Source organism: Drosophila kikkawai, chromosome 2L (assembly GCF_030179895.1).
Source record: "Drosophila kikkawai strain 14028-0561.14 chromosome 2L, DkikHiC1v2, whole genome shotgun sequence".
Lineage (NCBI taxonomy): Eukaryota > Metazoa > Arthropoda > Insecta > Diptera > Drosophilidae > Drosophila > Drosophila kikkawai.
In genome coordinates, this window is record NC_091728.1 from 25,063,082 (window position 1) to 25,087,709 (window position 24,628).

A 24,628-nucleotide genomic window follows, 5' to 3' on the forward strand; every position below is an offset into this window, starting at 1 on the left:
CTTTATTATTATTTAAGCATGTTTTTATTATCTTTCATATAAGATAAATTTTTGTTCTGATTTGATTTTAATATAAATAAAAGCAAAAGAAAGTAAAAATAAATATAGTTTTCTTTCATTTTAATATAAATAAAAGCAAAAGAAAGTAAAAATAAATATAGTTTTCTTTCATTTAGTAATAAATATAAAATAAAAATCTAAAAATATAATTTAAGATCGTATGTGAGTTAATGTTTAGTGGTTATTGAAATTTAAAAAAAATAATAATAAAACAAAAATATCAAAAATATTTGATAAATCGATATTTTTTTTTGATATATCAAATATCATTTTGATATTTAAAAAAAAAAAAAAATCATCGATACGATATTTTTAAATATTTCGACAACCCTATTGGCAAGTTACCTCCACATTCACTCTATCATGGAGCGGGAGCAGATCAACCGGCACTCGAGTCGGTATAACGAACGTCTCACAGCTCACACCAATCGTCTAGCGACTTCCTTGACCAACACGACGATCAGAAGAAGGCTCAAATGAAGACATCCCGCCGATCTCTGGACAAGAGGAAGACATATTTCTCGAGTCTTAAAGCAGTTAACTAGTATTTTAGACTAAAGACATCAAAACGAGAAAACGACAGCGATCATCCAAAAATTTCCCTAGAATAATTGCCTTGTGTAAATACTTATGAGGCAAAAATAAACGTGTGTAAATACTTTTGACAATTTACATGCTTCTGCTCTTTTGCTTATATCCTTGTCCCAAGTACCGTTATCTTTCGCAATCCATTTTGGGCAGTTTCTGCATAAATCAAGCTACGCGATGAAAACTATTTTAGGGAAATTTATGAAAAAAAAAGAATAATAACTAAAGGAAGTTGGAATGTGCAACAATTGGTTTGTTATTAATACTTTTGACTATGTACATATGTATCTAAGTATGTAGCAAGCAAAGCAGCGGCCTATTTCCAAGTGCGTGGGAGAGAAGAAGAAGTGGAGAGAGGAAACAATAGGCATGCCCTTTTCACTTTCCAATAAGAGTAGGCGGCGAGCCAGAGCGAATAGGCAAGTCTTTGCCCTCTTCTCTTTCCACGAACACAGCGGGCGAGCAAGAAAGACAAACATGGATGGCTCTGAAGACTTTGGTGTAGAAATGCAGCGATAATACCAATCTTTTCGGCATTTCTGTGACCCTGTGATTAGGCATCGAACATTTTTGTAATTTTTCCCGAAATTATGATTAATTTCTCCTGAGATGCGACAAAATTATGGAGTTAATGGAAATGGGGTTGGGGAATGGCGTCGCCAAGGTCTCTTTGGGGAGCAGTTTGTCAAAAAACTGAAAGTCAAAGGTCTTGGAAACGAATAGGTGCACAGCGAAAATAAGAAAGCAACCGAAGACGCGTCTCCAAATCTTGGGGCCTCAACTTCAACATGTTGCACCACTTTTTGGAGCCAAGGTCTTCGCTTGTAGCAGGCGAGGAGCAATCGACGATCGCGTTTCTTAGTCACCTTTTCTATTTCGGTTGCCAAGAGACGCGACGAAGCGAGACCAGAAATCGAGTCGAGTTGAGTTGGGTTGACCTGGGGGTGATTGTGTCACGCCATTGCAGCATCCCATGCCGTGCCTCGTAACCACAAGTGTAGCGAAGTGTAACACTGGCCACCAGGCGAGCAGATCCCGAGCAGGTCTCCTCCTACGCTGGAAGACTGAGATTTTCTACGGCTGGCTGCATTGTCTGGGAAAATGTTCCGCCACGATTTCGGTCCATTGTTGTGTGTGTTTGGATTTCACAAGCCACACGATCGCCCAGGCCCTTTCCGCTTTCCACGAATTTGTTTAAATAAAATGGAAGGCAAATGTTTAACAATACAACTGGCTTGTTTGTTTAACTAATTGAAATTCACTAGGCGCGAAGAACGCACAGAGTGCGTGTGGAAAGTGAACGCTTGGCCGGATTTTCTGGCCGCTGCTACCTGCTTAGGGAATTTTCGGGGGTTTTTCTTGAACTGACAGCATAGCTCTTCATTTTATGATTTCCTATTTAAATGCTACAGTTTTTCCCCCAAATTCACAATGACATATTTACGGAGAGAGAGCGAGAGTGGTGACCCCGACCCCGACCCCCATGGAGCATGACGAACAACTGTGTGTTTTTGTATGTTTGTTTCTTATTTTTGTTTTGTTTTGGTTCTAAATATGTGAATAGGTCAACAGCATTTCCAGGCAGTCACAAATCTCTCCAAACGTGCACTCTTCCCGGGCTGCTGGTGACCTGCGGAAGGGCGACACATCAGCATGTGTTTTCGGGGAATGCGTGGGAAGTTCAAGTGGGATGCTGTGGCGGAGTGAGGGGCTTCCCCGGTGTTATGCTCGCCTGCTGAAGTGCTACACATTTGCATCATTTAACTCTTTAATGCATACAGCAAACTCCCGTTTGATCTCTAATTCCCACGCTAATCCCCACACACGCCAGCCCAGATCATCGTCTGTTTTCGTTGTGCATCCGAGTGTGACCTTTGACTAGGCGAGCAGCAAATGCCGCCTGCCTCCGAGTAAATCCCAGTGCATCCAACTGCATCCGAGTGCATCTCACACTACCTCGATGAGGGCTTTGGGTTATATGTACATACTTATGTATACATATACAAATGTTTGTATATTTAACAAAATGCATGCGAGGTTTTTTGGGGTTCGTTTCAGTGATCGCACTTTCGTTTCGGATGCTGGATTCGGTTTTCCAATGCACGATTTCCACCTACTATCCCATTTTGACAACCTGGGCGGCTTGGTCACGCTTCAGTGATCTGCTGAATGGGATCAGGAGAGGATTATCTCCCTCCTGTAGATCATTCAATATACGATGAGATTCAGTTTTTCGTTTGGTTTCTTTGCTGGAAACCTGATCCATTGATCCAGTTGGTCACGCTCCATTGATTTCGTTCTCGGAACTGATTCAGGATTAAGATGCTCTTTGACATTTCTCCAATATTTCTCCTAATAGTTTTTCGCCACAATATTGTAGTGCATTTTGATGCTGGCCGGATCGCCTAATCCGCTCGGTCACGGCTCAATGATTTTCCATGAAAATTCTTGGAGATTTTCTCGATTCTAAGGGAGTTGTTGTCTACCTGAAACGGCACCCACATTTTGGTTTAGAATGTTTTTCACATGGGTGTCCTTGTGAATGAGTCTGCCAGCCTGTTCGAATGCTATAGTTTTTGTGACTCTTTAACTCTTTGCGTAGATTATAAATTGTGAGTTCAATTGTATTTATTTTATTTTCCTTTAATTTGGGAAATTTTCTTTACGATGAACTGTGATGCTGTTTTTTATTGGAAATAGAACCTTTCAAATTATATTTATTGTACAAAGATTTTAATAAATCTATTTAAATAAAAATTATTTTAAATTTTAAATTAAATCATATTTTTAAACAATTTTACATACATATATATATATATATCTAGATATTTTCCTTAAGAACCATTATCTGCTACCTTTCTATCTTTCCTTAAAAAAATGAAATTAATGTAAAGGGTTAGCTTCTGGTAAACTGTAGCATTCGAATAGGGAAACAGCAGGGGAAAAGCAAAGAAAAATGTTGGCAAAGTAAAAGGAAATGTCCTGATAATGCTGAATAGATTTTCCTGAAAAGATTCCTGTGTGCAGTTTATGTTCACCTGTGGTTCATTGTTTATGCTTCATTGATTTTCGTTTCTCCTATAAAAATATAAATTTTTTTCATGTTTTGATATATTCTAAAACTGGTTCTTTAAAACTTCTTCTAAAACAGGTTTTTTCATAATCAACAATTTAGGGAAAGAGTTAAGATGCTGTAAACTGAAGCATTCGAACAGAAGAACAACAAATGCAACAAAGTGACGCAGAATCAAAGACTCGGTTCAGAGTTCAAACTCCACAGGTGAAAGCAGTTCTACCTGTAGATTCTGCAGGTCATTTTCCTTCCAAAATTCCATACACAACTGATTGCAATTTATGCCAACCTGTTAGATTTTCACATTTCGGTTTCACTTGATTGGTTTTCCGAAATTTGATTTTTATTATTTCTAAAGAACATTTAATTGGAAAAATCATTTTTTTAATGAATAGAGTTGATATGATGAAAACTGAAGCATTCGAATAGGCTAGCAATAGAGTGAGTAGGTGGCCTAGAAGCCAGAATATACGCAGGTAATGCTGGGCGGTACAGGTGATGCTGCAGGTAATTTTCCGGGATGCATTTCCCTTGCATATGTCCTTTGTTGGAATTTATGTTAACCTGGTTTATTTTGTGATTTTAGTCACGATTCACTGGATTCTGGATATTAGGGAATGAAATCTAACAAATATCCTAATATTGGGAAACAACATGGAATGAAATCAAATTATGAAATATCCTTCTTTAAACCATGTTAACCTATTAATTTTCATACTCCCCGACACACCTCACTGATTTTTGGAAAATACTTAATGCTTTTAAAGAAAGATACATTTTTCCTGTCTGCCGGAGCTGTTTTTCTGTTCCGTCGATACACATGGATGCGCTTTAATGATTTTCATCCCATTGTTGTGGGATGCTGCTTACCTTTCATATATTTTCTTTATACATACAATTTATCTGTGAAAATTGGGTTCTGAGGTTGCTGTCTTTCCAACCCTGTTATCCTGTTCGAGTGCTACACTTTTGTGACCTTTAACTCTTTCTCCATGCCTTTAAAGATTATTTGTTGGCTGATCGTTGTTAACCTTTATTATTTGTTGGGCTAAGATGCATTCGAAAGGTACACAATTTGAGAGTTTACAGGGGTCTTTGAGTTACATTGCAGGGTTACTTAATGATCCTTTTTCTGTTTATGAAAACCTAGTTATCCTTAAATGCTTGTTAACGCTTGTTTACATCCTAATATCTTGTGTATATAAGTATCGGTAGGAAATGTAGGAAAACTCATATTATTCAGAAGATGTTGTTCACTTGTCCTTTATGTATTATGTATTTATGTGCCGGTTTTATTTACATTATAGCTTACAAAACCATTGTCTATACTGGTCTAAAATGTAGCATTTGAATAGGCGAACAAGAATTTTAGCTAGCTCATAGGAAATAAAAGGAGATTTTTTTGTTTTGACCTTTTGCAGGTATATAGCTTTGTCTAATGATGCTGCAGCATTTTCTTACAATTTTCTCCTTCTCTGGATTTTTGTTTCTATCTTGCTACCTGCTTATGTTTTCAGAGGGAAATCTAGCAACAATGCTGCCCTGTGTGGAAATGCATGTGCAGGAGATCTTGTAGCGATCTTTACTCTGGCAATTTTGTGAACCTGATACTTTATTCCAAGTCTTTCCGTTCCAATGATTTTGAACTCGGATTGCTTGTGGTGAGTAAATAATCAATGTTTATGTAAACACAAGCATTTGAAGAAATGCAAACATGCACTTATCTATGTACTACTTATAATAGGGAAAACATTTGCTATTGCATAAATAAATTAGCCCTCGAGAACGGCTTCGTATTTATGCCAACCTATTCGCCTTTAACATCTTGGTTACGCTTCTTTGATTTTCCGCCAGATGTTCTCATCATCTGTCATGGGAATAGAGTTCAAAATTGGGTCAACGTTTGTGGATCTTCTTGGTTTGGTGGGTGCTAGAGATCTCCTGCTGCTGGTCGTCGTGTTAACCTGTTCCCTGGATACACGCGAGTGCGCTTCAGTGGGTTTTCCCATGGCCAGAGATGCTCTCCCTCCTTGACTCCTCCTTGGGAGGGCCGGGCCTCCGCTGGGTTTGCTGTGAACCTGTTCGAAAATTATGCATCGATGCGCATCAGTGGCAATCATCATGGAAACATAATAGCACGGATGCTGCCGCTGCTGCCGATGATGGTATTGTTGTTGTTAAATTGAAGCCAGAGCAGGGACCTGAAATCTTAGCTGGCTGGCAATTCTGTTCACCTGTTCGTTTGCTACACTTTATGCATGCTCCGACGGTTTTCTAATTATGATTTATGATGATGATGCCCTCGGGGATTAGGCAGCAGCATACTCACACAATGGCTCAGAGCGAGGAGGTTCCCACACACCCATTCGCTTTCATTTTGAGTCTCTGACCTGTGAGATGTGTGTTTGTGGTTGCCCTGAGGGGCCAAGATCACCGCAAATCCCTGGCAGACAAAAGGCCCAAAGGCTTAAATCTGTATCATTCGAACGGGAGAACAGAACAGCGAAAGCCGAGATCCTCTAGCTGTCTTTGGCCTCGTATTCAAGCAGGTAGAGATCAGGCGAGCAAAGGTAGAAGACCCTCTGAATCTCGTGCGCTTGGGATGCTGTGGCCCTGATGGCCACGTTCGGCTTGATTGCACTTTAAACCGCAGGCGGTGCCCCGAGGGATATTTCTTCTGTGTTCTGTTCCTGGAAATCGACACAACAAAGACTGACTTTGATGGATGGATTGGTTTGGATTTCTTGTTTGTTTTGCTAATTGATTTTGAACAGGTCAGCAGAAGGTGAGAGCAGGGAGGTCACAGGAACACATTTGAACCCCTCTCCTAGTGTATCTTCTATAATTGGATGCGATCGCTTCCTGTTGATTTTAATACGGCGTGAAATCGTAACAGGCTGGCAGCGTTCAGTAGCCAGTTTTCCAGACTTTTGCGCTGCTTTTGCCACTTGAGTGGTTCCTTGGACCCAATCATCGCAGTTGTAATTCGATGCGTGCTGCCGGTCATTATGAGGGTCTTTGGTGTTCGTTCTTCGGGCCCTCCCCTGCCTGCTGCAGTCGCTGTGAGCCTATTGAAAAACATGGAATTATCGTGACAAACATCGGGGTTCATTAAGTCGTTTAAAAACATACTTACCATATGTACCTAGCTATGCATACTCACAGGGATCGCTTTGCCTCACTTCGCTGCTCTCGATCGGAGGCACTCTTGAGGCGTGTCCCTCGCTGCGGGCAATTTGGGACCCTATAATTTCCCGCTGATAATCTTGGCTGATGATCGCTAATTGGCTGTCAAAGTGACAGGAACCCAGGCTGCCGGAGCAAGCAACCAAGAAGACTGGCGGCGGCTGCTTCTCCTTGCCTTTCTTCGGGGTTGCTCTACTTTCTTGGCACGTGCCCCATAATCTGGACTTCCTTTTCTTTTGTAATTTGATGCTTGTAAATGTCTTGGACGGGAACAGGCACACAGAGTTTTGAGGGCGCCGAGAAGATGTTTACTTTTGGCTGCGATGTTTCTTTGGATTTTGTTTCGGGTTCTCGTTCCTTAACAGTATAATGGTGGTGGAATTTGATTTTGTGCTGGGAAGGGGCAAGGCAGGGGAATGGGAAAACGGCAAGATGATTGCAGGTCTTGTGCGTAACTGAATTACTTAATGGTGCGTTCGTGGCGATGTTTCTGGTTTTTTGGGGGTTCCCTTTCGATTGAAGGATTGATATCGTGCACTATGTATATGGGCATTTTCAAAATCGAGCACGAGGCATTCGTAGGTATTCAAATTAAGAAAACTGTTGGAAGAAAATTTTTTATTTTTGATAAAAGGTTTAACATATAGCTTATTATTAGTTCTTTCATGGGTATTTCTTAAAAAATGACTTGCATTTTATTTTTAATTCAATTACTTTACTTTATTATCTCTGAGTAATGTTAGTTAGCAGTTATTACCAAACCAAGGCAAGTCCTCTTTTATAAAGTTCATAATAAAAATAACGAAAACTCGAGTTTGCTCTACAAGGCATTCAAATATTTCAATATTTGTTTTAAAATATGCTAGAAGTTTGATCAATTGGAACACTTTCTTAAGTAACTACATATATTCAAAACAAGGTTTTTGAGAACTTTTAGGTTTTTGGCCACAGTAGACCTTTCTGTGAAAATCCCCATATTTCTATGCGATTATAGTTACTTATTTAATATATTATTTAGTTATTATTTGAGTTGTTTATTTAAAGAAATTATAATTTTGACACAACTTTCTATCAAATTTATATCTTGTTTATTTATGTTAAGTTTCCTATATTTTAAATATTAAATATAAATTCTATAATTATAAAATAATATTCCTCATATAAATTGAGTATTTTTTTCGTTCAAAATTAAAAATAATACTTTTTTCATTAAAGAACACTGTAAAAAGTTATTTTAATGCCAACATTTGACTGCTTTTTAATTGTGTTTGTGGCTTTTCCTTTGGGAAAATCGGGTTCTTTATGAAAAGGAGGATGCTGGAAAAGTAAAGGAAAAGCCCTGATAATGCTGATACATTTTTCTGCTCTGCTTGCAAAGATTTCCAATTGCAGCTTATGATTTTTTGTCGTTTATTGTTTATGCTTCATTGATTTTCACTTCTCCCATATTAATAAAAAAAAAGTATATTTTTTATGATGGTTAGAGACAGTTTTGAAATTGGTATTAAAAACGTATACAACTTTTTCGGTTTATAGACAGCCTTAGGAAAAGAGTTAGGAACTGTAACATACGAACAGGAGAACAGCAAATCCGACATAATCCCGAGATTAAAAGACGGTTCAGAGTTCAAACTCCATAGGTGAGAACAGCTCTACCTGTAGATGCTGCAGATAATTTCCTCCCAACATTTTTCTAGGCACACCTGATAGCAATAAAAAGGGTTGATTTGATGAAAACTAAAGCATTCGAATAGGCTTGCAATAGAGACAGTAGGTGGCTTAGAAGCGAGAATCTATGCAGGTGACGCTGCAGGTAGTTTCCCGCGATGCAGGTGATGCTGCAAGTAATTTTTCGGGATGCATTTTCCTTGTTTCTATCCTTTGCTGGGATTTATGTTAACCTGGTTTATTTTGTGATCTTGGTCACGCTTCACTGACTTTGGAATTTCTTTAATTTCATGTAGATTTCTCGTAAATACGATTTTAAGGAAGGTACATTTTCCCTGGCAATAGTCTGTCGGGATTGTTCTCCTGTTCATTCGATATACATGGATGCGCTTTAATGATTTTCATCTCAATGTTGGGCGAAAATCCATTTTACCTGTGAGAATTGGATTCGTCAGTTGCTGCTTTTCCAATGATGTTATCCTGTTCGAATGCTACACTTTTGTGACCTTTAACTCTTTCTCTATGCTCTTGTATATCTTTGTAAACCTTGAGGATTTATTGTTTTATTTACATACATTTTATATTTCAAAATACTTTTTACACATAAATGAATACTGTAAAACGCTAAATAATTGCCAAAATATTGAATACTTTTTATTATGTGTGATACTTTTTTTTATTATTAAACATAAAATGTATATTGATTTTTTGTTAAATCTGTTTCGGAACAAATTTTAATTTTAATCAGTAATTGGCAAGAAATTATGACAATTTCAGTTAATTTTGTCTTTTTTATTATAATAATATTAATGACTAAAGAGATGGCATATGAATTCGCTTTTTTTCTAAAAATACCTAAAGTAAATACATTTGTTGATTATAAGGATTTTATATAATTAATTGGGAAAATGTCCCATTTTTAACTTTTTAAATATCACAGTTAAGCCAAGGAGCATTAATTTCATTTCGGAAGGCTTCCTGTAGTAATATTAATTTGGTGAACATATTAACACATTGAATTTAAAATTGTAATTAATCTTTATCCTAATTTCTGAAATGGTTAGATTGGCTTTGATATTGATACTTATCGAGAATATGAATGTTTGATATGTTTTTTTTGTATTTTTGTATTTAAGGCCATTATTTTTTACTTAACAAATTCAAAAAATTCGAACTCTAACTTCTTCTGAATTAATAACCTTTTACAAAATACATTTTTCACCTAACCTTCCAGCCACCTTTCTAATTTCCATGATAATGTATTCTACATATTCAACAGGAACTCTCACATTCTAATAAGATTGTCCCTTGAGTTGTAACTCTCACATTCTAATCAGATGGGCCCTTGAGTTGGACATGTTTTGAGTCCACAAGAAATACAAATATTCACCGGCTTTAAACTTTACACCGCTGCCTTCACCTTCACTTTCGTTCTGCTTTCCTGATCGAAGTTTTGGCCTTAGAACCAAAAGTTCTCACGACCAATTCCTTTTTTCACACAGCACTCATTCTTGTAACGGCTAATGGTCGGGAATTTCCCACACGATGTTGACACAAGCGAACCGCGACAAACAGACGGCCGTTAAAACCCTCCACAAACAGCACACACTCCCGTTCACACCGAAAGGCAATACAAAATTCCACTCTGCCACACACACATGCACATCCACATCCTCATCCACATCCGTTTCACGTAACGATCGAGGATCTCGTTGGACGAAGCAACACCAACAACAAGGCAGGCGGCAAGGGAAAGGAGACAGAGAGCGAGCGGGCGAAGGCTGGAAAGTGGAAGCTACCAGCGCTGTCTGCTGCTCTCCTGGTCCCTTTTCCAGTGTCTCAATTCCCAGTTCTCACGCGAGCACATGCCAAAAGGAACCGGGGATCAAGAGAGTCGCAGGGAAAACAATTAACAACTAATTTAAGCCTGTGCATATAATTTCAGAGTTGTGAGAGACGATGCGGAGAGGGGCGAGGGGTGCCTTATCTGCAGGAGCCGTGTGAAAAAATACGTTACATTCCTGCCACCGGTTCGGCATTTATTCCCACGCGATCCTCAACTCTCGTTTTTGTTGGTTTTTTGGAACTTCGTTTTCTCACAACGTATACTCAGTGCTGCAAGGGTACAAGAGTATATTAGGCTCTTGGAAATGTACATATGGAAGGTAAGGAGAGACCCTGTGCTGATACATACCGAAGGGTGCGCAGAAATTACTTGGGACTTTGAAATTTATTTAAATCAAGGTGAATAAATAATATTAATCATATCAATTTAATAAAACAGTTAATAATTTTATTGAAATACATTTTCTACAACTAAATTGTAACTTTAGAAATTAAAATAAAGGATCAAATATTAAATATTACTGACACATGTCTTTCAAAAGTATTTAAACACCATCCTTTGTACTACAATTTTAAATCATAGAATAAAATACCATATAAAAATGCTGTAAATTATATCCTTACAAAACAGTTAGTACTAGGTATCTCAAAGTCGTGTCACACAACCCAAAGTATTTTCTTGTCGTTTTTTGTGGCTCTTCGTTCACACGCTCGGTGCGTAAAAAAAAGAACTTCGAGAGATGAGCAAGCGATGGATGCTGTCGCTGCTTGCTGATCGCCTGTTGGAAGATCAACAAAATTCGATTGAAATTCTCACGCTCCAAGGCAAGGTATTTTACCTGCCGTGAAAGGATTACGCCCACATTAGCTGTGGGATCTTTGCCTCAAACACAAAGCAAAGATCTCTCGCTCTTCAGCTCAAAGGAGAAGTAAAGATCTCTTGATCTCTCTGAGATTTCCTCGAAATGTGGTTTTGGGTTTGCTGAAAGCCGCTTAAAAAAGGTGACACTTTCAACCCTCCTGGGTATCAAGACGATTTGAAGATGTTCTTACCCAGGCAACTACTACGATTTATTCTGTTTCCCTATTAGAGCCCAAGATATGGCACGACTTCTTTATTTCTTTGTTTGTCTTGGGTTTCCAGTCCCAAGAACAACCCTCATTTGTGTGTAGTGAGAATGTCGGCAGTAATCTTCCCTCCTCCCGAGATTGCTGTTGTCCTGGTAACGTCCAAGACATTTTGTTTAGATACTCCAAATCATGAGGGTTGCAAATGTCTTAAGCAGAAAGAGAGAGCGAGACCCAAGACACACCTTCTTGAATAGTTTCTGGTGGTAGTTTTTGGCACTTTCCTTGCTCACAGGTAAACACTGCAAAGGTGTGTCCTGCTTGCTGGTAAAACTGTTGCCCTGTTAGCAATTTTAATCGAAGCGAGGCTAGTTTTATCGAATTTGCATATTGAAACGCTTCGAAAGGAGCCTCTGAAAGTGTCCTAGCCATCTCGCTGTAACCCTGATCCTGAACACTAAAAAGTACTCCATATATAGCCAGCATTCTCACGCCCATTGAAAGTGATATGCGGGAATGTGGAATCTCAAAAAGCAACAAGAAAACTAAAAGAAATCCATAAAAAGATTTAAGATTTCCTAAGGTTTCGCGTATCAGGTTATTCCTTAAACATGATCTCAGGATCATTGGCTGAAGGATGCTGCTTGCCTAGTAGAAAATGCCTAATTAAGACGATATACGTTCTCACGCCTCGACCGACAAAAAATCGCAGCATGTGGCATACGGCGTTCCAGGAATATGTAAGCATAAAAAACGATCCCAAATAAATAAAAAGAAGATCAATTCTGAAAAGAAACGGAAGCTGGAACAGGAAATGGCAAACGGTAAGATTAGAAATCAATTTCCTGTTTGGGGAAATGTTATTTCGAGTGCTAACAAAAACCATTTCCTGTCATTAATAACAATTTCCGCAAGAATTGGTTTCGCTTCCGGTTGATCCTGCTGGTGGAAGATCTTTCCTAACGATCGTGCGCTGCTTCCGGTGGCTGTGTTTTTGGGTTTAATTATGGATTATAGGGATGGCTCTGAACCCACTTGTTGCTCCTTCTGCTAGCCTGTTTAGTAATTGTCAGTTTTAACCACCACTTGAAACGGATTCCCACGCAACAAACCCACAATTATTTTCCCATGAAAACTGAGTCGTTTTTAAGACGTGCTTCTCAAGGATTTTCCTAGTTTCCTCTATTGAAGCAACCACTTTTTGCTTCTCTGTTGGGATCCTAAAGTGTTCATTGATTTTTCACACGCCATTATCTTTGATCTGAGAAAATGTTTACAAATTTTCCCAGGACATCAACAAGTTTCCCACCGCTAGGGCTTGTTTCTTTTTCAGGTAGAATTAATTTTCCGAGAGTATTTTGTTTGCAATATCACTCCCTTCGAGTTGTGAAAATTCTGTTTTCCTGGTAAGAATTTCTGAAGTCTTGAAGACTTCAATGAATTTTCTCACAAAGATTTTACATCCCTATCTAATTTTGTACGTACACGACTTAAAGATCGTCGGAAAATTGTTCCCACAGTACCACTTAAGGAAAGCAACTGGGCTGGAAAATGTAATGTACATATGTAATTGTAAAGGTAACAGAGTTCCCTTGTGGAAAATCATGTAGAGTGTCCTGCTATTTTATATGTTCGCCTAGTACATGAGCATCTATTTTTCTTGGTCATGATGTCATTTTCACACGATCCTAGACAGAAGATTTTCCCACGGACGCATCGAAATTAAAAATGCATTTCACTTGGGTTCCCAGGCAACAGGTTGCAGGAAATGGTTTCATCGTGTGCTCCGTTGCAGCTGCAGTTTCCCAGGACCCTTTGGCAGGTACCAACTGTCTCGCTTCGTGTGGAAAACTCCGTGACCCGTGCTGCTTTCCACTCTGCTGGCCTGGTGCTTAAGTTCGAAAATATCACATCTGGTTTTGAAAATTCACACGGTTGGAAAATCGACCCAGGCAGATGAAAACGTTCCCACAGCTGCTCCGGCTGCAACCCAAAAGATAGGATTTTTTTGTTTGAGAGGAACCGTTTTTTAAGCAATGAGGGAGGGTCCCTTTTTTAAAATCAACAGGTTTCCCGGAAAATGGGTGTCCCATGATTGATCTTAGCTGCATTTTCCCAGATCCCTCGGCAACAGGTAGTTGGATTTTCGTGAAAACTTCGGTTCTGCTGCAGTTTTTCCTGTTGGCCTGGTCAGGGAGTTTTCCAACTGCTTGATAATTTCGGAAAACTCTCACGATCAGGACACATGCTTTAGCACGACTTAAGGTTAGGATCATTTTCCCGCAGCTGCCGCAGCTGCCAAATCAATTTCTTTGGCGGAAACTGTTTTTTAACGTCGCCTCTTTTTTCTTGAAAAGGACAAATGCGATTCTTTTTACCATGGGCAACAGCTGCACCTTGCCAGGTCGTCAGCAGGTAGAATTCGAAGACATTCTTCGGTGGCAGCTACTGCAATGGCTGTTGGCCTGATAAATGATTCTTCTCGGCTTGTTGGAAACTCGTTAAGTTCTCCTCAGAAGACTAAGGACCAAGCGAATGTCCTTTTGGCTTTAAGCAACAGGTCCTACTTGAGTTTCTTCGAAGAACACAGGATAACATCTGTCTCTGCACTCTCTGCTTGAATTTCTGATCTCCTATTGAAAATGGTAAAAAATTAGACAAGTCTTTGAAGATTTTCACACGGCTTAAAACTCCATCCTAAAAAACATGTTCCCATGAACATCCCAAATTTCGAGCAAACAAAGGATTACTTAGTTCTCAAACATTTTCCCAAATATCGACACATGTTGACTACCTGCTCGTGCCCATTTTCCACACGTTCTCCACACATTTCCCGGGCTCACTTACCATTTTTGCTGTTGGCCTAATACAAATTTTCAAAGGTTTCCCAAGCATCTGAAATATTTCACACGGTCCCGGCCCGTGACAATACCTCGAAGAATCATCTTCCAAGGGTTCCTATTCATTATATGTATTCAGGTTTCAAAAACCATATGTCGATCTAAGGTTCTCACGCATCTGCCAGCCAGATGTGGGAATGCGATAATAGACATTCTTTTAGTCGAAAACCCACACAAAGTTATCCCTAGTTTTATGTGATTCGAGATTCCGAGAACTAAATCCCAAGGCGGTGCCCTTTGAGTTGCCTTAAATTCCAGAGATGGGTCGTGCGGGTACCTGAAAAATCGAGTCTAGACCTTTTTTGTCATCTTATTCTGCCAGGGTTTCCAGGGCTACTGGTCTTTTGTTCGTTTCTGGGTTCCTGATATATCAGTTCCATTTGGCGGAAAGGAGAAAGAACTCTTAAGTAGAACTTAGAAAATATTTTAAGGTTATTACCTTGGAATTGATTTGCTTAAAACCAAACTTATTTTTTATCTTTCCCAAATTGATTCCATTGCTTCCTAATGTATGATAAGCTACAATTAGGATCTTAATTAAGCCTGCTGTCACTTTGATTAGCAACTTATGCTACAGAGTCATCTTCGAATCAATAAAGGTTAATCGTAAAATCAAAGTATATTTTTCATTTAAAATAGTGGCATACTTTTAGGAGGAACGAAAATTCGCCAACGGAATTGAAAATCCACCCTACTATATACCTACATATATAAATATTTGAATAATCCCAAACAAAACCTTCAAGATGAAATGTATGTTAACCTATTTCTTTACTTGAATCTCAACTCCAAGCAACCCAGATCCCTGTTGGGATTCCTTATGGTCAAATCCTTGAAATCACCGTCCTTGACGCCCACATACATTTGATGGGGGCACCTCGCTGAGCAAGAGCTCCTGCCGCAGATGTGTTCATTGGCTATGCAATCGACGACAAGTCGCCTTGTTATCCCGATGTTGTAGCTGGTGGTAAATATCGTGTTGAAGGCGCACTGCCGAGAGGTTCTTATGCGATTTCTGGCATTAGACTCTGCCTCTCCGATAAGCCTTTGAAAGTCATTCCAGCTCTTGGCGACTTCGACATCAAGCGGGATAACCTGATTTCGTATTATAAAAGTATAAAATTAAATTAATAAAATAAGCATTCCCACTTACCGCTTTCTTAAGGCAAGTGTTGAAACCCAATTGCGACTTTCTGTGGTTTCTCTCGCAGGTATTCTTGTGATTGGTCAAAATGTAGGTGGAATATCTTTTGATATTATTGCAACTATTCCGGGCACTACTTATGATCCCATCCAGATACACCTCAACCCCGCAGGTGTTCATAGAAGCCCGAAGTTGGCTGACCGAAGGCAGCACCGCACTGTAGTTGGCCACGCACTGACGGTGCCAGGAATCAATCTTCTCGTATGGCCTTATCCAGGCCCAGGCCTCCTCCACCTTGGCCTGCAACAGCTCGCTCTGCACCTTCACGGCCTGGATGTCCTTACTGAATGCTCTCCGGAAGTTGTCTATTGTGTCCTCGCACATCCTTAGCCTCTCATCGTAATGGCTTTGGTGAAGCTGCAGAAACTCCGACATGGCCTTAGTGACATCCAGAGGAGGTTCCTTGTACTCCCTGTGGGAGTACGCTGTGGCCAAGATGGCACAGCAGATAGCCACTTTCAGGTAATACATTTCGATGTTAAGTGAGTTTTAGATGACAATCAAACTGCTTTATATAGCTGGCAGGTGCCTTCTGCCAAAAATTTATATAATAATTGCTGTATTTTTTCAGCTGACTTTTAGCATTTGTCTTGAGCTGCACGCTTTTGTGATAATTAAATATCACAGGTAATATTTGTTTAATAGAAGTATTTATATTTAATTTTGGTTTGTTGGGTTGAAAGTAAACTGTTCTTTATTTCGTAGAAAAGCTTGTGGAATTTTGGAACTTCACTTTATCGCCTCGGCCAGGCGTTTGTTTGTAAAAGTTTCGTTCTTTTTAGTTAAATATATTAAATATAGAGTAAATAGGGGTTGCTAAAGAAATTTTTCTAACAGCAAACATAAATTCACCACTTTACCATTTAAGTTAATAATTTACTTTACATTTTCATCAAAACTACATCTGTTTACTTCGTTCTTGAGCCTCCATCAATTGAATCTAAACTCCAGACAACCCATGTCCGCAGAAACTGTCTTGAAGGGATTCGTGATGGTGGACTTATCCCGGACATCCGCCAAAGCTATGCCCGTGACATGGGGACAGCTGGAGAGGCAGGCAACCGAGCCGCACACCGTCTGATGTTCAATGCAGGTGTCCACGAGTCTCACTGCGATTTCCACGGCAGAACTCATGGAGTACACCTGCTTGAAGGTACATAGCCAGGAGGTTCTGACCTTCTCATTGGCCGAGCACTCGGCGCTTTTCATGTTGGCATTAAAGGTGTCCTGGTTGGTCAAGGTATACCTATTGTTGTCACCGATCTGCGGGGGGGGATTTTAATTAAATTAGCATTGATTCTAAAAAGAACTTGGATAAGAGAACACTCACCGCCTTGGTCACACACATCGTGTAGTTCAGCTTTTGAGTCGAATACAGCTTGACACAGCTGGCCAGGGAGTTCACCAGAGTCTTCGAGTACTGGGTCTTCAGCAAGTTAAGGGTGCTTTCGGCCGAGTTTAAAATGGTGCTGATCGGACTCTTGCAACTGGTAATGGATTTTCGGGCTGCGCTGATAGTTGGAAGGCTGGAGCTATAGTTCTGGACGCACTGCTTGGTCCAGGAGTCGATTTGAGCGATGGGTCCCAGGCGATCGGAGGCCTCCTCCAGCTTGAGCTGCATTGAGTCCGCCTGAACATCGATGGGCTCCAGCTGCTTGGCAAACAGGATTCGAAAGTTTTCCAACTGATACTCATAGAACTTCAACCTGTCATCGTTCTGCCGCTGGTTCTCGTGTATGTAACCATCCAGGGAGTCGGTGATGTCTGTGGCCTGGGCGACGACGCAACCCAAAAGTGAAACGATGATTGCAGCTCGTAGAAGCCTCTGGATCTGCATCTTGACTGTGAACCGAATCAGTCGAGGGTACACCCCTTATATAGACAGTTTCCGAGAGCGTTTTCTTATCAGGCACGTGCTTCCCCTGACAAAAGCTGTGACTCCCCATATTGCATTGGCTTTTGCGAATAATAAAATCACACTCTTTAATTTACAACGTTGAATTATCTTTCTTTCGAGGCTCCTAAAGTGTTTACGGTCCCAAGATTCACAAGAACTTCTTCGAATATCCCCTTATCATGGCTTTTATATTTGCGCAAGCTTGAAAACTAATTCTATTTGCAAACAGAAAGCGCCTAATAGGCTCATTTAATGAACGAATGAGGCCATTTTCTAAGAAGAAACAAAAAATATAAGCCACATTAGCTTTTAACCATGAGGTTTTAATTATTATGAGTGTGTTTTTACAGTTTATGCTATCTTGTTTGAGTTGCAAGTTCAAGTTGAGTTATGTTTTAAGGGTAAGTACACATTGTGATCAATGGAAATTCCTCATGATATTTACATTTTGCAATCTATGAGATTGTCAATCATAGCTATCTTCACTGTCAGTTCAAAAAAGGCCATACAAAATCATTGAATCGCTGTTGCTCTCTCTAAATATTATAATTATGACTGAGAATTTGCAAACCCGATCGAATTATTGTCTATAAAAGGTCACTTAATGTGTGTGGAGCCGCCCACGCCAATCGCGAACCAAGTCACCAACGGAACTTTCTAGCATCTCTGAGTCTGATTTTTTCTTGGTTTTCTATGGTTTATTAAGCATACAAATAAATATCATAAAAATTAAATACAACAAACGCTTAGGTTAGGGTACAATGCGAAACCAAAACAAACACAACTTGCAGGGTTAATTGTACAGGATCGGAATCGAATCGGATATGGGCTTAGTTCTTCACCAACTTGAATCGAGCTGCCTCGGCGTAATCCCTGGGATCCGAAAAGTTGCGCTCCGGCTTGAAGCGCACATCGTTGGGATCGGTGACGAACTCACCGCTCCAGACCGGCGGCAGGACAGTGGGCTCCGAGTTGTAATCGAAATAGTCCTGATCGTCAGAGCGATTTCGCTCCTGCTTAATGCGTGTCTCGCCGCTCTTGACAAAGGTGCCATCCCATTCGGTGGGCAGGACAATGGGCTCCGTGTTGAAACCGTAGAAGTTGTTGGTGTTGGTTACGTTCTGGTTCTGCCGACGGATCTTGGACACATTGTTGACAGCGCCATCCGGATAGACGAACTTGCCATTCCAGCCCTCGCACTTGATGGGGATATAGTCCTCTTTCCTGCGCAGCGGCATCTTGGGTTTGATTTCTTGTTTATTTACGAGTGTATTAAAGTCAAGCTGATCTTTCCGCGGCGCGCTCGCAAACACGATTGAGTTACTTTCGAGCGGGTCGTATTCTAAAATATGATTTCACCTTGTTTGAGCGCAAAAAATTAAAAAACAAAAACAAAAACAAAAACTTGTCATGTAAATGATCGGTTGTTTGCCACAGAGAGCCGCCGACCCCCGCGATTTGCTTGCGGATATTTGAATCGCTGACGTCAGGGCGCTAGTCTCAGAGCGGTTTCTTCCGACAACTTCAAACGGGTTCAGGCACTGGGAGAAATATGCTAACAGAAATGAAGGTAATCAGAATAACACGTTAATGACTTTCACTTTCAAGGCAGAAATTATCTCTGATTAAAGAAAAATGATAACTTTACTGACATTATCTTTCGCTAATATGAAAAATTACTAATTGGGTATTGCATAATGTTTACTAACCATCTATTTAGTATTTTAATCACCGATCCCTAGGTATTATTTGTTTCTTTTCCATCTATGTGTCCCTGAAATTCCCAACTAGTTCTATCAGAGTTATTTCTCATCAACTAAAAAATATATAATTATCTTACTTATGCGCTAGTAACTTAAAATTCCCAAGAAGTTATATAAAGAATCTTTGGATTTGCTTTTATTTAATAATACAATTTTATTTAATTAATAAAATTCTCAACTAGCTGAAGCTATTAATCTTTTTTTAGACAATTTCAAAATTAAGTCACATATTTCCTCAGTGTAGGTCCCGGTCGCCTCCTCCGCAGGTTCGCACTTTGTTCGGTGGCAGACAATGGCGCGTCGCTTGGCGCTCGGCTTGGCCATATAAAGTCATCGTGTCTGGCAGCTCAATGGCGCAGATCCCAGCCTCAAGCTCTGCCGGAGAGTTATGGCGGTGGCCTAGCTGTCATAGGTGTCTTATGTAAATATACGGAGATATATCTTGATTCCAGCAGATTTACGTGATTCATTTGTGGAAATGGCAGAAAAAATAATACTTGTTCTGGAGGTGTTTCGCAATTAGAATGTTATTTATTTTTGGTAGCTTGGCAATCTATTTCTGTAGATAAATAATAAATATATAATCAAGAATAATTGAGATATTGCTTCCCGTTTTGCAGGTAAAAACTATTGTTGGCCTTAGAAGGTATTGCATTTATTAGCATTTTATTATTCAGAGCCTTATAGGGTGGTTTATTATAAAATCGAATTGGTTTGGTTTGGGGGAAGTTGTACTAACTGTATTAGCATTATCTAAATTATACTTTTTACTAATTTTCTTTATAAGTAACTTTATAATGCATAATCTATTAACTTTATCGGTTTACAAGTTTAACTACGGTGCTGTAGTCGTCTGTAAAAAAGTAAAGTAATTCAATTTAAGGCAAGACCTAGTCACCCACAATCTTATCGAGCGCATTCCTGACCCATCCCAACAACTCCAAGCCAAGTTATGACTGCCTTTGGGCCATTACTCATTTCCGACGTTGGTTCGTGTCCATGCTAATTGCTAGTCTCATCACTGATGAGTCATCAGCGTTCGCCAATTAAGCTCTGCATAGACAGCATACACTGCAAGAATATTAGGTACACTTAACAACAAAATTAAAAATTTCCTACTGTTACTATGATTAGCAATATATACTTTATATCTTTTATTGTATCTTTAAATTGTGTTACGTTATTAATAAATACATTTAATCAAGGTTGCCACTGAGAACGTGCAGGATTGCAAAATAATTCAAACTGTTAATTTATTCATGTTTTAAAATGTAATGTTATATAAAATATCAAATTAATAATAAATTTAAGATAACTTATCACATGAAAAACATTTCAAATGATGTAAACATAACTATACTTAATACTCCTCCATAACACAGCATTATAAACATTGAATTAACTTTGAATTAGGTTAAGTTGCCAAAAATTAAGGAAACAGTACACTAGTCTAATAAACACTTAACTATTTTTTAAATAAAAAAAAAATTAAAAAACGTATATTTCATTGCATACTTTCAGGAACGGTTAAAATAGTTGGAATTTTGAATAGCTCTTCTTGGTTTCTATATACTTTCATCTATCCATTAATTTTTTATGTGTAATAAGTGTATTTAATATGAAATTATTATTTTCCTAATGTTTTTTTTTGCAGTGCTGCTCCTCTGCCCGTCCGCCTCCTGCTTCGCATTCCTGCTGGATGTGGATGCGTGGCTGGCTTACCTGCCGGATTGGACTTGGACTCCCTCGCTGAGGACCCGACCCATCCTCCCCCGCTCCCCCCGGCTGCCTCTTGCGGTTAACTCCTGCGCCGCTGCCTCGTTAGAAGAAGAGACAGCTATGCCGGCAGCAGAAGCAGAAACAGCGGCAGCAGCAGTTTGAAACTTTCTCATTTCGGCTCGAATGGAAGAGCAGAACGGCCTGGTCTGGCGTGGCCTGGCATGGCCCGGCATGGCCGGGCTGGCTCGTTTTCGTTAGCCGGCCTCGACGTCTGCGCATTTGCTGAGCGCCTAGTCGAAAATCCAACTAATTGCTTATTTTAACCCCTTGAAAACTGGGCGCACACACATATACCGGCGCACAATGGGACCCGGGGTCTCCGGGCCTTCGTGTTTATTAATTAACAACACAAAACCCCGAACCAACAAAAGGCCTCACAAACACACACATACACTCACACACACACGCACACAGGCCAGGCACGCTTAATCCAAGTGCTGTCTCTGGCATATTCATTAGTGTTCATTAGTGAAACAAAATGCTCATTTACTTAACTACTCCGGGACTAACGAGCTGGCTGGCTCCCTCTCCCTCTCACGCTCACCCAGCCTCCTGCTGGCGTCGTCGCAGCACTCTCTCGCCCTCCCCCCGCTCACGCCCACTGCACTTATCGGCACTCGGCAAGTCACTCGGCTCCGCAGCTCCTCCTCCGCTCCTCCCTGCCGGCCTCTCTCTCTGCCTGGGCTGGCCAGCCATCTCTCTCTCGTGTTGCCAATTAAAATTCCACTTATGCCAAGTTAACTCACTTGGCTCGTTAATTGTTGTGGCTTTTTAATTGGACCCTTTTTTCTCCTTCTGCCGCCGCCGCTGCTGCTGCTGCTGCTGCTCGCAGTTACCAGTTACCGGCTCCCCAGTTACCAGCTCCGATTCAATTGAACAACAACGGAATAAAGCGCCAACAACTACAGCGGCGACGTTCATAATGAATGGCAAAAAACAACTTGCGGGTGCTCTGCATCCATTTGGGGGCCCCCGAAAAGCCAGGCCCCTTAGTCCCCAGGCCCCCTTTGGGTCCCTCAACTACTCCTCGCTCACTGACCAGGTTTGGGTTTTTTTCAATGTCCCATTTGGATGGCTTATCGTTCAGGGTTGTCATGGTGGTCCCCATGTTAGCTAATTTAATATTCTGATTTTACGAGAGGTATTGATATATGAAAATAATTTAGCATGATATTTCCATAACTCAAACTTTATACAGGATTAGGTCGAATATTTTAGAAAATTTTTAATTTTGAAAAATATTATAGAGTTTCAAAGATTTCAAAATTCGAAAATTAGTAGTCTGAATTTTCCAATTTCCGCGGGTCAGAACAATTTTCTGTCGGTCTCTGGAACCTTTCAACCACTAGGAATTTATTTCCTCACACACAATATTAATTAAGATATACTCTCTAAATAAATATACAAGTCAAAATATGAACTTCCTTAATCCCTTTCGTCGCACTCGGCAACCCTGTTGGGGCTCTGCTTCCCGGCTCCGTTCGTTCGTTTCAACTAATGAATGAAACCGCAAGCAGTCGAGCGGCGGCAACAACAACAACGTGAAACAAAAACCCAACAAAAACCCCTAATTAAAATGCATTTTCATTTGGGACTTCAGAGTGCCGTCAGCTCCTGTCCTCTCCTCCTCCTTTTTTGCTCCCTCCTTCCTTCCACTGGATCCAGTCTGGCAGAGGCGTACGCCAAAAGGGGATCATTTGGGCGCAGGCATTTACTGGGTATGCTCCCCCCGGCAGAAGGCGCCACTGAGCGTCTCGTGAACCGTTATGCCATTGTACACACACAGGAACACAAACGCACGCATAGTTTGAAGACCCCCCCCCCAGCCATCACAGCTCAGCCCCTTCCATCGCTTGACTCTGAATGGCTGCGGGCATATTTAATTACAAAAGCTGCTAATTAGGAAACGTACACACCCACGATGGTTAATTTGTTTGCAAACCAATTAACTCGGCGCATAGTAGCAGGCGCACAGAAAACCGCAGACAGTCGACAGGCAACTGTGACGCCGGCCGAGGCTGAAGCGGTGGCAGAGCCAGCAGCAGCAGCGGCAGCGGCAAAAGAAACGCAGCAGCAGCACAGGCAGCGGCAGCAGCAGCAAATGGTATATTGGTCGCTTAGGCCAGGCCCTCTCAGTTCAATGCTGGGGGTCGACGGAAGCCTTACATGGGCCATGGGCCTGGCCTGGCATGGTTCCCGCCGCCGCTGCCGGAAAAGCAGAAAGAACTTTCCAATCCAATCAGTGGCAGCAGCGAGCGGTGTGTGTGCTCAGTGTGTATGTGTGTGTGTGTGTATTTGGCAATCCCAGCTGCTCTAACTAACTAACAACTGTTAACGAGCCCTGGCCACAAAGATAAAGTCAAGATGAACGAGGGGTGACCCAAGAAGAAGGGGGCGCACAAAGGGGGTGCGGGCCAGCTGAAGGCATCCCAGACAAATGTCTAATAACTGAAAACGAAATTTTAATGAAAAAGTTACGTTTCATTAAGCGTGTGTGTGTGTGTGTGTTTAGATGCACTAAGAGAAAATGTTGCCAAAAACAACAAGGGTTTTTAAGAAGAAAGTAGATAGCCTTTACCTTTTTTTCCTAGCAACCTATAGTCAAAGATTTGTATTTCCCTTGAACAAATTTTTGGCAGAGACCTGATTAAGATTACTTTTTATTAAATATTTAAAAACTAAAAATTCTATGCTGTCAGTTTGTTAAATGATTAGATTTAGAGATTAGAGATAAACCTAAGGAACTTTTTTTAAGTCTAGAACCCGTTGGGAATTATAAAGTCAATATGATACTTTGAACTGTTTTTAAAAGCCATCAAATATGGAATTTAAATATATTACATCAAATATCGCATTGCATTGTAAATAAAAAGAAAGAAAACAAATTATAGTCGAAAAACAAAAAAATTGAGTATGCCTTAATCTGTAGATTTCTCTAATAAATTATATTGAAAAAATTGAAAATAAGTTAGGCTTGTTAATTTTCCAAGTCTAATATTAAATTGTTTTTATCTTAGTTGTACCATAATTTCTGCCAGTGCATGTTTGTTCTTAATAAATGAGCTAAAGTTGCTGCAAAAGTTTTTGACGCTCGTGCCGGTGGCCCGTTTATTGTTGCTGCTGCTGCTGGCTTCCGCAGTCGGACAGTTGTGCGTGCTAATGAGTAATAAACCGACATTGGTGGGTGCGGGTTGAACCCTCCAGTCGCTCCCGCAACCAACCGAACCCACTCCCATGGCCTGGACGAGCGGCAGACGTGAATGTCAGGCGAACAGACAGCAGCATTCTACTCCGGCTCGAGAGAGAGTAGTAGTGGTGGTAGTGAGTGAGGATGGGGTTGATTGGGGAGGAGTCGCTCTCCAGGGTAGCTGGAGCTGGAGCTGGAGCTGATGCTGATGCCTTTGGTTCCGGCTCAGCTTTCGCGTTAATTAGTTTTGAGCGCTCTCATTATGCAGCTACATGTGACAAGCCAACGGAGGAGGAGGACGACACCAATGTCATTTGCTATGCGAGATTGTATCTCTAGCTGCGAGCAAGCAATTTCGCTAATGAGCTTTTTTTAGCTGGCCAACAAATTTGCCTTAATTAAATTTTTCT

General features: G+C 40.5%; 3 protein-coding genes across 3 annotated transcripts; all 3 read right to left on the minus strand.

The window, feature by feature from the left end:
• Window positions 1-15,115: 15,115 nt before the first annotated feature.
• LOC108080840 (uncharacterized) lies at window positions 15,116-16,296 on the minus strand. The gene is made up of 2 exons (XM_017175743.2): window positions 15,542-16,296; window positions 15,116-15,483 (listed from the first exon to the last, which is right to left on the minus strand). The coding sequence occupies exons 1-2, from the start codon at window positions 16,061-16,063 to the stop codon at window positions 15,160-15,162; spliced, it is 846 nt and encodes a 281-aa protein (XP_017031232.1). The 5' UTR covers window positions 16,064-16,296; the 3' UTR covers window positions 15,116-15,159.
• Window positions 16,297-16,447: 151 nt separating this feature from the next.
• Window positions 16,448-17,447, minus strand: LOC108080845 (uncharacterized). The gene is made up of 2 exons (XM_017175747.3): window positions 16,923-17,447; window positions 16,448-16,855 (listed from the first exon to the last, which is right to left on the minus strand). Exons 1-2 carry the CDS (start codon window positions 17,427-17,429, stop codon window positions 16,523-16,525), a joined length of 840 nt encoding a protein of 279 aa, XP_017031236.1. The 5' UTR covers window positions 17,430-17,447; the 3' UTR covers window positions 16,448-16,522.
• A 718-nt stretch (window positions 17,448-18,165) lies between these two features.
• Window positions 18,166-18,804, minus strand: LOC108080846 (uncharacterized). The gene has a single exon (XM_017175749.3). The coding sequence runs from the start codon at window positions 18,725-18,727 to the stop codon at window positions 18,320-18,322; it is 408 nt and encodes a 135-aa protein (XP_017031238.1). The 5' UTR covers window positions 18,728-18,804; the 3' UTR covers window positions 18,166-18,319.
• Window positions 18,805-24,628: the final 5,824 nt, after the last annotated feature.